This window comes from Salvelinus sp. IW2-2015, linkage group LG35 (assembly GCF_002910315.2).
Source record: "Salvelinus sp. IW2-2015 linkage group LG35, ASM291031v2, whole genome shotgun sequence".
NCBI classification, from domain to species: domain Eukaryota; kingdom Metazoa; phylum Chordata; class Actinopteri; order Salmoniformes; family Salmonidae; genus Salvelinus; species Salvelinus sp. IW2-2015.
Genome location: NC_036874.1, coordinates 10,100,678 through 10,116,892, shown reverse-complemented (window position 1 = coordinate 10,116,892; position 16,215 = coordinate 10,100,678). Strand labels below are relative to the sequence as shown.

General features: G+C 41.0%; 1 protein-coding gene across 2 annotated transcripts in view; it reads right to left on the bottom strand.

Moving 5' to 3' along the window:
• Positions 1-2,990: 2,990 nt before the first annotated feature.
• LOC111958845 (ubiquitin-conjugating enzyme E2 E1) overlaps positions 2,991-16,215 on the bottom strand; it is a 44,882-nt gene continuing 31,657 nt past the window's right edge. The window contains exons 1-4 of one of the 2 annotated variants that reach the window (XM_070437255.1): positions 7,597-7,682; positions 4,891-5,023; positions 3,602-3,749; positions 2,991-3,220 (exon numbers count right to left, since the gene is read on the bottom strand). In XM_070437255.1, the coding sequence (XP_070293356.1) occupies positions 3,123-3,220; positions 3,602-3,749; positions 4,891-5,023; positions 7,597-7,667 (450 nt within the window). In that variant the 5' untranslated portion in view covers positions 7,668-7,682 and the 3' untranslated portion in view covers positions 2,991-3,122. Of the gene's footprint in view, positions 3,221-3,601; positions 3,750-4,890; positions 5,024-7,596; positions 7,683-16,215 lie in introns of those variants that run through there. The other variant, XM_070437256.1, reaches the window with a different exon arrangement.

Sequence of the window (16,215 nt, the reverse complement as noted above, 5' to 3'; positions counted from 1 at the left end):
GTGACAACACCAGGCGGCAAATTAGTTAATATACAAATAAGAGTTCCAAACCTCTCTGTCAATAACTAGTTTTCATCTCCCCACTCAGACCACTCCCAAACAGTCCTAGCAAAATTACTGCTTGAGAAATTGCTATTTTCTGAGAAGTTAATTGTTTGTTTTTTTCCATTAAAATGGAAAAACAATCACAGTAAGATACGTAATCCTTACCAAGAAATTATTTGATAGAGATAACCAAATAATGGCTGCATTGGACCTTTAACACAATGATAAACATAATCGGGACTGCTCCAAGCCAATCTCTGGACTGCTCTCATGTTGACTGCCTCGCGTAACGTGAATCCATAGGCAGCGCATTGTAATTATCCATCCTCCATTGGATTACATCAAGGTGGTACAGAAGGAATGCAACATATGTATAGTTCAGAAATAGAACTCAAAAACTACAAACTCCTAACGGTACATAGGGGTTCTACTATTATTAATGTCAATAATAAAGAATATGCTAGAAAGCTTTGTGTCCCTACTGGAAAGTTACACAATCTGTTTGCGTACAAATTTGAGCACTGATGTCATCAACATTCAAAAGCCTGTATCATTCCTATCATAGACCTACTGCTCTAGTAAAGTCACACAGTGCAGGTAAAAGTCTGTCAACCTCAAATGCCAGATGTATTTTGACAGGCAAGAGTTAGTTTGATTAAAAGTAATCTGGCTAATACTACTGACGAGTGAGTGTACTTGGACTTTAAATGACTGTCTGGGGTCCATGTGAGATGGAAATAGATATTTGTTATTATTGGAATGACTTGCATAAGTGGTAAATATTTTGGTAAAAGTATTGTTTTTATGTATATTCATGCAGCTTAAAATCATTGTTCAACCGAGCATCTAAAACATTGTCCAACAGAGAGTGCTTCTAAAATGCTTATATCCATTTTCAACAAAAATAAATACAAAACCAAGAGTTATCCTAATCAGATATTGCCATACCGGTTATTAATTTCATGGTTTAAACCTCAGGGCCCAAAGTTTTTGTAGTTTCATTCAAATCATTTCACGTCCATTTAGAACAGCTGTTCTTTGGGAAGGGTAAAACAGCCACTTATTGGACTGCTGCAAAGCCACATTGGCATGTTGTACATACAGTGCATTTGGAAGGTATTCAGACCCCTTCACTTTTTCCACATTATGTTACATTACAGCCTTATTATCCTTATAAATCTACACACAATACCCCATAATGACAAAGCGAAAGCAGGTTGTTTGAAATTTTTGCTAATTCATACAAAAGAAAGTGCATCCTGTTTCCATTGATCGTCCTTGAGATATTTCTACAACCTGGGAGTCCACCTGTGGTAAATTCAATTGATTGGACATGATTTGGAAAGGCACATACCCGTCTATATAAAAAGTCCCACAGATAACGGTGCATGTCAGAACAAAAACCAAGCCATGAGGTCGAAGGAATTTTCCTAGAGCTCCGAGACTGGATTGTGCCAAGGCACAGATCTGGGGAAGGGTTCTAAAAAATGTCTGCAGCATTGAAGGTTCCCAAGAACACAGTGCTCTCCATCATTCTTAAATGGAAGAAGTTTGGAACCACCAAGACTCTTCCTAGAACTGGCCGTCCAGTCAAACTGAGCAATCTGGGGAGAAGGGCCTTGACCAAGAACCCGATGGTCACTCTGGCAGGGCTCCAGAGTTCCTCTGTGGAAATGGGAGAACCTTCCAGAAGAACAACCATCTCTGTAGCACTCCACCAATAAGGCCTTTGTGGTAGAGTGGCCAGACAGAAACCACTCCTCAGTAAAAGGCACATGAGAGCCCGTCAAAAAGCCCCTAAAGGACTCTTAGACCATAACAAACAAGATTCTCTGGTTTGATGAAACCAAGATTGAACTCTTTGGCCTGAATGCCAAGCGTCACGTCTGGAGGACACCTGGCACTATCCCTACAGTGAAGCATGGTGGTGGTAGCATCATGCTGTGGGGATGTTTTGGGGTGGCAAGGACTGGGAGACTAGTCAGGATGAGGGAAAGATGAGCGGCGCAAAGTATAGAGAGATCCTTGATGAAAACCTGCTCAGGTCCTCAGACTGGGGTGACGGGTCCCCTAACAGGACAACGACCCTAAGCACACAGTCAAGACAATGCAGGAGTGGCTTCGGGACAAGTCTCCGAATGTCATTGAGTGGCCTAGCCAGAGCCCGGACTTGAACCTGATCGAACATCTCTGGAGAGACCTGAAAATAGATGTGTAGCGATGCCCCATCCAACCTGACAGAGCTTGAGAGGATCTGCAGAGAAGAATGGGAGAAACTCCCCAAAAACATGTGCCAAGCTTGTAGCGTCATACCCAAGAAGACAAGGCTGTAATTACTGTCAAAGGTGCTTCAACAAAGTACTGAGTAAAGGGTCTGAATACTGATATAAATGTGAGTTATTTTTTTTAATAAGGTTTAATTTTTGTTATTTTATAAAACTGTTTTTGCTTTGACAATATGGGGTATTACGTGTAGATTGATGGGGGGGGTACAATGTAATCCCTTTTAGAATAAGGCTGTAACGTAAAAAAAATGTGGAAAAAGTTAAGGGGTCTGAATACTTTTTGAATACACTGCAGTAGAGGCAATTTATCACTAATCCTTCATGACCATAACCAAGCACCCTCGGTATGTATATGAGCTTACACTGTTCCTTTAGCACCAAATTCCATTGGCTTTTCAAGTGAGAGATTACCATGTTATTTTGCAATAACTAAATGCTATTAAAAGTAAAACATGGACAACAGAACTGTGTAAAAAAGTACTTAGATTTGTAGCTATTGTGGTACAACTGTACTTTAGTTCCATATTAAAAGGTGAAATCCATGTTTTTATGGCACTGTTTCTGCATTTTATTTGAGGGACAGCCTACTATATTTCAGGAGATTAGCAATAGGCTAAGCAGTGGAGTATCCTACGGAGAGTAATAAAATATGACGTTACATATTGTTTCATTGTTTTTCTTTATTTTCATATCTGCACAGATAACTTAATCAGGAACCAAAAAATATACCAGACAATAAAGTACTAAAAATCTGAAATAGAAATCCCCCCCACACGGCTGTGCTCTATGGGCCTATGTGGCGTACCGCTTCGTCCACTGTTTGGCTGTTCTGTCATGCTCGGCTCTGTTTGTCGTGTACTGGGTGGCGATGCTTCCAACCAGGGGATCAGCTAAAAGTGAAAAACAACATGAGGGAAATAACAGTTAGAGGAGGGTGGTGAATCTTGAAACAATTACTTTGCTACTTATGAGTTATGCCACCTTGTAATGGTATCATAAGGAATTATACATGCAATATAAGGCATTATGTGTGGGCCTCAAAGTGATAACTTTTTTAAAAAGTCATCCATATCTGAGCACAAAATGACACCAAAGAAATGGACCGGTATTTGCTATTTACCATGTTACCTGCAGATTCAATTTGACCCTTCTCGAGAGTCAGGAATACTCATATTTTTTCTGGTATCATATTTCCAGCCTGGGACAGATGCAGATCTAAAGAGAAACAAGGGGACAAGGAAGCCAATTAGGCTCCCCGATGGATATCTTACCTGGGTTACAGTCTGTGAGCAGAGAGCAGATGGACAGCAGCACCTTGGAGATGGTGAGGGCGGGGCTCCAGTTGTCCTTCAGGATGTCCAGACAGATCACCCCCTGACTGTTGATGTTACAGTGGTAGATCCTTGTCCGAAACGTTACCTTGAGGAAAAACAAAAGTAGAAAACATACATGCCATGTGCATATTAAACACAATAACAAGGCTAGAGACTCTAGATCAAAATCTATACAGAACAAAAATATAAAACGCAACATGTAAAGTGTTGGTCCCATGTTTCATGAGGTGAAATAAAAAATCCCACACCTTTTCCATACGGACAAAAAGCTTATTTTGTGCACAAATTGGTTTTCATCCCTGTTAGTGAGCATTACTCCTTTGCCAAGATAATCAATCCACCTGACAGGTGTGGCATATCAAGAAGCTGATTGAACGGCATGATCATTACACAGGTGCACCTTCTGCTGGGGACAATAAAAGACCACTCTAAAATGTGCAGTTTTGTCACACAACACCACAAATACGTTTTGAGGGAGTGTGCAATTAGCATGCTGACTGCAGGAATGTCCACCAGAGCTGTTGCCAGAGAATTAAATGTTCATTTTTTTACCATAAACTGCCTCCAATGTCGTTTTAGAGAATTTGGCAGTATGTCCAACCGGCCTCACAACCAGACCACATGTATAAAAAAAAGTTAAGTGTTTTGTTTCCTTGCAACAATTCCATATTGTAATGAAATGATCAAATGTGACAAAACAATCCAAATATAATAGAATTTCATTTGAGCATATTTTTATGGATTTGTTTTTAGCACATGGAATTAAACATAGAACGGAAAAGTTAACTAGTGAGCTAACTAGCCAAGCTACAAGCTATGTTTCAAATTGTCTTAGTTAGTGTTGTTGTTATGTATCAAATTGCATAGGCTACCTGTCTCTCCTTCTCCTCTGGAAATGACCCGACTCGCACTGGCACACACACAATACACACAAACAGAGGCACACATGTAAATAGCTCTCTAGCATCTGGAAAGTGAGTCTCGGTAGGAGTATCGTTTTTAGTTTTTTCTTTTTTTTTGCTGTGGCGGCAACAATTTAGCAGCAGCGTAATATGACAGAAACACTGTCGTCATCGCCGGTCGCATTTTTTGCTGTGTATACCCTGAAGAACAAGCTAATTAATGCTAAGTAAATCTGTCCCATTCATTGCGTGGGACTAAACCAAGATGACCATTTTGTAGTGTAGAGGGTAAGTAGTGACTGGTAACTGACGATTGCCTAGTACCTTGGGTGGTTTGAAGGGGTAGTCGGGTGTGAAGGCGATGTCCAGGAAAAAGACCCCTCCCTCGTAAACAGAGCCCGGTGGTCCCAGGATGGTTGACCTCCACTCATAGATGTTGTCTCCTTTGGGACCAGCGCTGGTATTAAATGAGATAAAGTTACAGATTATTTTAAACTATTAGCCTGGTCACAGATCTGTAAGTGCTTTAGCCCACTCCTTTGTCGTTACCCACCAGGAAAACCAAAGGAGAACAGTCTCCCTAATTGGTGTAAACCAGACAACGTTCTTTGTTATTGTTGTGGCTCAGATCACTTGTGTGTGTGTGTACTTTGTCTCATTGCCACAAGGGACAGATAACTTAAAGCTGCAAATCGGCAGTTGCAAAAATGACAATGCATTCTCCCCACCCGTTTATGTAAAAAGCTAAAAGGGCCAGAGAAATGTAACCACTCAAATTCATAGACAGAGCAATGGATGCTGAGACTGACCATATATGATTTCAAAATTAGTTTTAACAATCACTATATAGCCTCAAAACATGGTTAACATTTACTTTGTTTACAACCATTGGAGTGAAACAACCGTATATATTTTGGGTTCTGATGGGGTACAACAGTTGAACTAAGCTCATAGAATAAGTTATGGGTACATGTAATTAATTCAGAAGTCCCAAAATGGATGAATCGATTGTCCCTTTAAACTACTGCACCTGCAAAAAACGTGTCTGTCAAACTGTTTAGAGCCTATTATCCCTTGGGGTTATACTCACTTGGTGACCACACAGCTTTATATTGCTTGAGAGAACAGTACATTTTCTCTCAAGCGTCAAAGAAGCAGCCTCCATTCACAACCAATCCCTGATGACGTGCCTCTGTATCATGACCCATATTGATTCCCTCAGAGCAGATCAGCCTTTATCCTTGGTACATGCTGAACATGTAGTGGGAATCATCTAGGGAGTGATGACTACAAGGCTGATCCAATATAACGTGGGAGATGTAAAATTCAGCTTCATGTAGATTTCTAATAGGAGGTCGACCGATTAATCGGCATGGCCGATTTCAAGTCTTCATAACAAAATCAGTAAATCGGCATTTTTGGACACCAAGTATGGCCGATTACATTGCATTCCACGAGGAGACTGCGTGGCATTCTGACCACCTGTTACGCGAATGCAGCAAGCAGCTACGGTAAGGTGCTAGCTAGCATTAAACTTATTTTATAAAAAACAATCAGTCTTCACATTATCACTAGTTACCTACATATGGTTGATGATATTACTAGGTTAACTAGCTTGTCCTGCGTTGCATATAATCAATGCGGTGCCTGTTAATTTATCATCGAATCGCAGCCTACTTCGCCAAACGGGTGGTGATTTAACAAAAGCGCATTCGCGAAAAAAGCACAATCGTTGCACGAATGTACCTAACCTAACATCAATGCCTTTCTTAAAATCAATACACAGAAGTATATATTTTTTTTAACCTGCATATTTAGTTAAAAGAAATTCATGTTAGCAGGCAATATTAACTAGGGAAATTGTGTCACTTCTCTGCGTTCATTGCACGCAGAGTCAGGGTGTATGCAACAGCTTGGGCCGCCTTGCTCGTTGCGAACTAATTTGCCAGACTTTTAGTATGGCAAATTATGACATAACATTGAAGGTTGTGCAATGTAACAGCAATATTTAGACTTATGGATGCCACCCGTTCAATAAAATACGGAACGATTCCGTATTTCACAGAAAGAATAAACTTTTTGTTTTCTAAATTATAGTTTCTAAATTTGACCATATTAATGACCAACAGCTCATCTTTCTGTGTTTATTATATTATAATTAAGTCTATGATTTGATAGAGCAGTCTGACTGAGCGGTGGTAGGCAGCAACAGGCTCGTAAGCATTCATTCAAACTTTACTGCGTTTGCCAGTAGCTCTTAGCAATGCTTGAATCACAGCGCTGTTTATGACTTCAAGCCTATCAACTCCTGAGATTAGGCTGGCAATACTAAAGTGCTTATTAGAACATCCAATAGTCCAAGGTATATGAAATACAAAATGGTATAGAGATAAATAGTCGACACGCCATAATTCCTATAATAACTACAATCTAAAACTTCTTAACTGGGAGTATTGAACCACCAGCTTTCATATGTTCTGAGCAAGGAACTTACACGTTTAAAAAAATGTTTTTTTACATGGCACATATTGCACTTTTACTTTCTTCTCCAACACTATTTTTGCATCATTTAAACCAAATTGAGAATGTTCCATTATTTATTTGAGAGTAAATAGATTTTATGTATTATATTAAGTTAAAATAAGTGTTCATTGTTCTTTCAGTATTGTATAATTGTCATTATTACAAATATATATATAAAAATTGTCCGATTAATCGGTATCGGTTTTTTTGGTCCTCCAATAAATCGGTATTGAAAAATCATAATCGGTTGATTTCTAAACACCTTTTTCCCCACCATCTTAATCCAGCCTGGCATTTCAAGTCAAAACATTTTGATCAAAATAGAAAGTGCAGCTTTATTTTATCAGCATATGGGACATGAGAAAAATCAGAAAGTAATGCAAGCCTTTATGAATAAGTGATCAAATCATTATTGTTTGGAGAGTCGCCTGTAGGTATTGACCATGGCAATACGAAAGACACTGTGGACGGATTAGAACAGAGAAGATGAGCTCAAATAAAACCAACCTGCAGTTTGGCGGAGGGTCCAGCGTGATATCTGCCAGCTCTTTCTGAATCCTGCAGAAACAAACATACATGCCTTCAGATCAATCATTGATTGCCCAGCCATACCTTTACACACCTTTGTTTTCTCACAGCCATGGTCGAATACAGTGAGGCTAAATATTTTGAAACACAAATAAAGACCGAGAATACCTAGTGCTAGCTACAATCATCTAGGAGATTAACACCCCTCGACTAAATGTCACTTGTGTTGGTGTTGTGTCGTGACAACCAGCCCATATTTCATTGAGTTTTGGGTGTTACCTTTCGCGCTGGTGGATAGCAGCTTGGAGTCTTGCTATACTGGCTTTGCTCTCCCGTTTCTTGCAGAGTGTGTCCTTCGGTTTGTTTTGATTGGAGGAAGAAGATGAAGAGCTGGTGCTGACACCGCGAATCCTCATCCGCCATACGGTTTGGACAAGAAATTAGCAGGAACCTACAATGCGATCGTGATGCAGCAGTTGAAGAACAAAAAAGCAGTAGCTTTGACAAATGAATTGCTTTCAAGCCATTTGCAAAATGAAGTTACGTTAAGTTATGAAGAGCACCTTAGACGTTCTAGGAAAAAACAGCTACCTCAACATAGCTTGCTGAGATTACCTAAAAACAAGCCACTTCAACACAGCTACGACCAGTGACTTTTTCAAGCAGGTTAGGAAACGTAGCGCAGCAGGTTAGGAGAATTAACACAGCTGGTTAGGAGAATTAGGTTAAGGTTAGGAAAAGGTTTAGTGAAATGCTCTCCTAACCTGCTAGGAAAAGTCACTTTTGGTTATAGCTGTACTCGAGTGGCATGTTTTAGGGAGTCCCTAGGCTTACGAGATACCAACAACCTGATGCATCTGGTTTTCGGGGATAGAGTTTATTCAACTTAGCTTTTACACCTGCTACGTTAGGTTACGGCAGTGGTTTCCAACCTTTTCGGTCACTGTACCACCACAGAATTTGCTCTGCCCAGAGTACCCCTCACGTGCATTTTACCAGTAGGCCTATGGTCTCATGAGCCTTCAAGTACCTCTGTGGATAGGCAAAGTCCCTGGTTGGAACCACTGGTTAGGGAGTCCCATACAGCTTGCTGCTTGGCTAGTGCTCAGTTGAAATAGAAGTAACTGGCTGCTGCCACCCCTGGCAATAATATTGTGATTATGGATGGTTGCGCAAACAATGTTGGACAGCCCTGATATGGCAAGCCTCCATTATTCCCCAAATGTAATAGATCAATGATATGTGAAAATGTAACTAATTTACCGTCAGCTAATAATAAAAGCGCCCCAGAGGAACAAATGGAACCATGGTGGTGACAACAGCTAGTTAGTCTGTGTGGCAACCACCATTTGATGGAAACATTCTCGGCCTCCTTCACAGTAATTAATGTTAGCCCTTTAGCTAGTATCTCTGGTCTGGAGTTTTTGCTATAGCCTATTCGCTCGGGAGACCTGAAACGTTAAGACAATGAATCTCACACATTGATGCTGTGTGTACATTAACAGGTCTCTCGCGACGAAGAGGAACAGGCATTTTGCTAGTGAGTTCGCCTAAAAGTAGTTTACGTTGCAACTGCTTGTCGCCAAGTCACTGGTTGACTAGTTTGATTAACTAGTGGACATTAACAGCTGGTAGCATAACCATCTAGCTAGCTAGTTAACGCAACGTCCTCAAACGTCGACCTAATTTTTCTTCGCCCCGCCTATTAGCCGACGTTTTGACGTTCCAGACCGTAGCCAAAGTCGCAAAATACTGTGTTACATAAGTTCACGCCCACCTCAACTTTCAACGTTCTGAGATATTTTAACTTGGCTAACGTTAGTTGGCTAGCAGTATTTGGCAAACAACGTTACATCATACAGTGAAGCTAGCTTAGCTACCTAACGTTACTAGCTTGAGCTAGCTAACAGTTAGATTATTTCTGAGCCAGGCAGTGTCACCAAAAATGTGTCTCGTCGAGTCGTTAACTAGCCGTCTTTCACCAATACAAAACAAGTTGAATACACCAGAACGTCAATGTATTGTTAATAATCATGAGACCTATTCATCTTAAAAGTAACGTTACGCAAGTAGCAAATTACTCCTTTGTGTCTGGATCTCCCACTGCCTGAGCTTTCCGTTCGGGCCCGTATCGCTTCTGTGGAACGACAGTGCCGCGTTGCAATGGAATCCATATCGTACGCTACTATGATGAAGGTTAATCGGCCACAGGGATCATTCAAGTATTAGGTATGGTAACTGAATATGACATTTTGATATCATACATTTAAAAAATATGCACGGAACAAGCACGTCGGATGAGGGCCAAGATAAAATTTGGAGTATCACTGACTCTCACCAAGTCAGGGTTGAGAGAGAGGTTCATATATGTCTATGTTCATGTCGCACCTCTACACCTAGACTGTCGAATGCAGTTTCTTTCTGCTCTGTAGTTATTTTACCCTGGTTTCACTGATTCCCTGATTCCAGAGTTCATTATATGCACAGGCAGCGGCAATGTGTGTAGTCGTCTGAGGCAGAAAACTGATCAGGTTCAGAGATGATCATTTTAACACCCGTCACAGACACAGAGGGTTCAACAGTTTTACAGAACAGAGAGTATAAGTCACCAGCCAAACAGTCGTTTTATTGGTGCTCTCATTAATACAAGTCATAACAAACCACCCTTGCCCATGCAGAGTAGCCAGTAAAGTGTACAAGTCCTGCCTCTTTCACAAGCCGACCTATATTTCCTGTGGTCTGCCCAAAAGCGTTTGGAAAAATACATACAGTACACACAACAACAGAGAGCGTAGAAGAGCATGAATCATTCATTTGATGCAAATCTTCCCTCGCTGTTCCCCATGCCATAACATTGATGCCTGGAATAGGAAATTAAAACACACAAGAAACTAGAGTAAAGTAAAAAGAGTATATAATCTGCATTTTGTTCCTGGAGCCATATGAAACAGATACCTACTGTATAGTTTGAGGGAGCAATGCTTTCAGCAATAATAGTATTTTTTCAATACAATTCCAACATTCAGATATTGGACTAATAAATTCCCAATCTACTCTTTGTATAAAAAAAGAAGCTTTCAAAGTCACAAGAACAAAGGACAGTTCTTTACAAAGAAAAGGTAGATACAAAGTTTAGGGGGGGATTACAGGTTATAACCGTTGCACTTAGTGAGTGTGCGTTGAAAGGCTGGGAGAGGAGGTAGAGAGGTATCAAGTGGGTGGGGGGGGGGGGGGGAACAGTGAAAAGTCAGACGGGGATCTATGTGGCGTATTCTTCGTCACTGCTTGGCTATTCTGTCATGTTCCCGTTCTGTTGGTCAGGTCTTGTGTCGGCAATGCTCCCCAAACAGAGGGTCCGCTGCAATGACAACAAAAAAGATGCAGATCCCGAGCATTGCATTAATGAATAGCATTTCCAGGTGTATGTTTTGGAACCCAGAGAGAGTTTAGAGCAATATTATATTACTTGTATTAAAATATGAATAAGACTTTTTTTTTAAAGGTAATTTTAAATCCATCAACAGGTTCAACAGCCAACAGAAGCTACTGTCCCTGGGGAAGGGAACGCTGGAACTCCGCTAGTAGAGCTGGCAGACAGTTAAAGTATGAAACATTTATCACCATCTCTGTGGTGTAGATGTTTCATGCTGTGAGTTCATTACCTACAACACAGAGATGGTGATAATGCTTAATGCGGTGAGTTTAACACTATCGCCATCTCTGTGAGTAGGATAGTGTAAACTCAAATGTCATTTAAAATCAGTCCTGATCACCAACTGAAATCAGAACACCTGCAGATCCTGTGTGGACATTGACGGGTCTCTTACCTGCCGTACAGTCTGTGAGAGAGAGCAGATGGCGCCGCACCTTGGGTGTGGGGCGGCTCCATTGTCCTTCCAGGATGTCCGAGATCCCCCTGACTGTTGATGTACAAGTGGTAGATTCTCGTCCGAACTGTTACCTGGTGAGTACAGGAAAAGAACAGAAAGCATTTAAAAGCATTTTAGTTTAGACCCCTGGTTCCAGCCATCAATACGACAGTAGAATAGTCTTAATGGGAAAAATAAAATTAGCAAGTGTGTGTAATTTCTTCGTTGAGGCAGCATGGCTGACAACCTTAAACACGGCTGCAAGACTTATATACCATAACAAATAACAAGAATTTAATTTCCTTTAGCTTTTAATATAGGCCAAAAGGGGGAGCATGGTGCATTTACCAATATCAGAAAACCTTATAATATAATTTGTCATGAAATGCCCCCAAAAAAAACCCATGCCCATCTCTAATCTCGCTAACAACCGGTTACATATTTAGTTAGAGGAAAACATCATTCCCATAAGACTTTCACCAGGGGATTCAAATAAGGGGTAAAATTACTTTATTTGGTTTTCAAATGTGCTGAGTCAAATCTTTGTACAAGAAACATCCACACAAACATCCTGTTAAGTTTACTATCATGTTTCTTGATTGACGTGAGTCTGACATCTGTTTAGGCTGACACTTGACACACCCAGGTCTCCAATCACCAACATCTGGACAGACTGACCCTGACCTTGCAGAGAATACTTCTAATGAGGCCTTTGGCATTCTGAACACACCGAGAACAGGAACATTATAAATAACCCACAATGGTGCACCTCTTCTGCCCACTCACCTAACAAACTGAATCTTATACTTCCAATCTGTCACAAGTTGTTCAAACTGGAGTTTCAGTTAGGGGCTGAAAAAAGCTCTGGTAGAGTCTATAGTAATACAGCAAAAACTCCAATGGAGCATGTATCATGTGCTAGTAGTGACGGAAGGACTGGCTACCAGATCACAGTGGGACAAACACTTGAGGCCCTCTGGCTACACGGAGCAGAGCTTGAGCCTGTGGATTGTTTGAGTCTGCTGTCCAACAGCAGAGCTTGTTTCTTACCCAGCTCAGAGAGAAACAGAGACAAAAACGAGAGAATGAAAGACCGGGGGGGGAAACAGACAAAAATGAGAGAGAGTCAGAAATCAAAATGAAAGCAGTGAGAGGAAAGTTGGGTATCAGAAGACAAGAGATTATCAAAAGCCTTTCATACACTTGATAATGACCATCAACCAACCGCAAATACCCACAGGTATGTTTCATGAAAAGGCTTAATAAAGAATGAATGAAAATATGAACTGGTTAAGAGGCTTGGAGGCACACAGATTTCCAGAAAATCATGTAGCTTGTTGAAATTACATTAAAGCAAGAGTTCTCCACACAGAAGAGAGCAGCACAATTGGCACTAAGCTATAAACATTTGTGGTCACAGGTGGCGGATTGGGTGCTGACCTTGGTGGTTTGGAAGGGTAGTCGGGTGTGAAGGCGATGTCAGGAAAAGACCCTCCCTTCGAAAACAGAGCCCGGTGGTCAGGATGGTTGACCTCCACCTCATAGTGTGTCTTTTGGGTCGGCGGCTCGAAACAGAAACAGTCAATATGTTTTAGCAACTCAGGGCATTGGAATTGACAAACCGGCTACTGACAGCGTAGCCTAAAGTAGCAGTCCTTGAGTCAAGTGAGCAAGAGAGCGAGGAGGCAAATGCTAGTTTCTGACCAAGTTAATGAACAGAGATTGGAAGATCCTCAGTTGCTCTTTTTAGCCTGAGTTTTAGTTCTGTCAATGATTATCACTTCAGCTATCTTGGTTGTGCTGCCAAAGAAAATCTGAAACATTCTTAACCCCAAAATGTGCAACATTCAAAAGGCAATATCATCATCAATCCCATTGAAATAAACCAGTTTTGTTAGTTGGATTGAGGATTCTCACTTTCAACAAATAGAGAAAATTTAACTTTGTCATTCCATACAATAATACACAAAAAATGTAACTTGTATCTTGAAGTCCTTTCATTAGATGAGTAGTATGTTGAGTTGGGGGTGACGGGTCACATCTCGTTGGATAGTCTGGTAATTAATGTAATTTCAATTAAGTCTCCACCCTCCCCAACTAGAAGACTGTCTGGAACCCGAACCAGATCAGAATCCAGGACAAATGAGGCAATTCCTCAGATTTTATGTCATTACTGTCCATGACTTTAACATCGGACCAACCCACAGGGCACATAGAGCACACACACCACACCGAGACGACTGCTCCACACAGACCGCTCACAGAGATTGGGAGCAGGACTTGCAGCAGCACAGGAAAAATTGCATGACTAGCAAGTCCCAATCGCTTTGTTCATCTTGACAGCACCAATAATCTGTGACTGGACGTTTCCCGATGGCCATGTCAGAATGAAATGGACTAGCAAGTTAATGCTTTCTCACACAATATAATAACTCAATAAGCGGACTTGAGTATCCAAAAGTGTCTGGCTCAGTGCATGCCATGAGAATGGATCAAGTCTCCACAAATAGAATGAAAGGACTAGCACTTCCTCTTTCTGTAGGTCAACCTTCAGATTTCACTCATTTATCCTATTTTTTTTTCTTTTCTAAAGCAACTGTTCAAGCCTTTTTTAATAGTTAACGGGACTTGAATTTTTTTCCAATAGCTGTTTTTTTGCCCATAGAGCATCAAATCTGGACTTATTTGCTGGAGGCCAAAACGAAAAATCTGTTTTTAATACTGGTATGAATTGAAATGATTAGCATAGCATCTGGAGACTATGTTGGGCAAATATTTCAGTGTCCGTGCATTGCAACAAGGGCAGATGTGCCTATTAATCGCTAGCTGTAATGAATCTGTATGAAGAAATGTTCTGAATGTTGCTTAGGTGGGTGATGGTAACCACGCAACTGTTCATCGGAGAAAATTAGTTGCACCAGACACAAGAGGAGAAATGTTTTTATGTGGTAGGGGAAGAAGTTATTTACTCATCTACACATCCCTGCACCAGAGGTAAATTGCGATTTAATGGCATGTCATAAGGCCCGAAACAGAAGAAAGAGTGAAGTCAAAATGGGAAGGTTTGTATGTGAAATTATCCAACGAGAACTACTGGTTTATAATTTCGTTGTAAAGAGTTTGCTACAGTGTGCCATTTTGAACCCCACAGTTTTAGCTGTAGGAATTTCATTTTCAATACTTACGGAAAAATAACCATTTAAATCAAGTGTCTTACACTTAAACATGATTCAAGGTGAAAACCTCATTGAGCTTAATAATGAACTAATAAAAAATAAGACACCTCCCACTGTGGCAGATGTGTGATCCTTTTAAGCACACAGAATACAAGGGACTCTTTCATGTCCTTTGAGGCGATCACTTTTCGAGCCCAGATGAGATAATGAATGAGACAGATGGCAGAGGATCCACTCTGCCGCACTCTGTGTAGATCTTTGACAACACACGGACCTCTGGTTAAAGGCTAAGTCAATAGTTAAAGTACCAGTGCCACGACTGGAAGGTTACCCGGCCACCCCCCCACCCCACACCACCAAGCACAGGGATTGTGGTGCTTTGTGGAGGCTGCCTGAGCAATTCAGGACTGACGGACAGTCTTCTCATTAGACGCAGTGGAGTGGAGAGCAGAGCCGAGGCCACAGCAATCGGACTGAGACAGAGAGAGGCTGTCTAGGTTAAGGATATCGACTGATCAACACTTGAATGGCCAGGTTTAGTTCAAGGGAGATCGCTCACCCTTACATCCTGCTTTGGTCATGGATGACTAGAGATGTTTTATAGCAGATCCTATTCTCCAAGTCAAGAGACTGACGTAGCGCCACCCGGAAGCAGGCCAAAAAAACTGTGCAAGGGGTAATAAAGTAATCAATTAGAAAGCCACTCTAAAATGCACATGATTTTTAATGCTAGTCTAGGATGTGAATATTAGATAGCTTAACCATTTATCAGGAATGAATGTGCCATGCTCAAAATCTTAATCAAGTCGCTAAAGACGTTAGAAGACGGAACAAAGCACCAACATATCTTGTTTTTGTCATGGTGCCATAATCTAACCCACGACTACAAATTCACGCATATATGGCCTATAGCCGAATACCTGGCGAATTATGAACAGTAATAGAGCTCTCTCGCTCTATATGGGAAACACTCATCCATTACATGCAGAGCATATCTATCTGAGTCTCAATACACATGACATGAACACATGAAATCGCTTCCGGTATTGCAATAATATCCTGTGTGCGACCGAGAGTTCTAATAAATCTGCAGTACGTCGGTAGATTTCTTGATCACTGAGTATTTGGCGTTCATCTGTTCAAGAATCTGGGATGCATTAGTGTGCGGTGCCGTGAGAATCTACCACTAGCCCCTCTGCATTACACTCATGTGGCGAATGGCCCGACAGCTAGAGTGCTGCCTCGCAACAGAATGCAACCAACAGAAATCCCATAAAACCCTCGGCCCGATTTACTCTGTAATTCAACGCTGTAGAATCACTTTAATCATCTGTGTTCGAATCCAAATTAAAAAACGGTATGCCAAAACATGTTATGCTTGTCAGTTCCAGCTAGGCATGGTTGATTCCTTTTTAACATGATACTAGTTGTATCTCATCTTTTATCATGCCAATACTTCTACAATGAAATATATACACTGGTAATCTGGATACATCATGAAACGTTCAATTAACGGAAGATGCTATCAATACTGACCGCCAGACACAAAACCA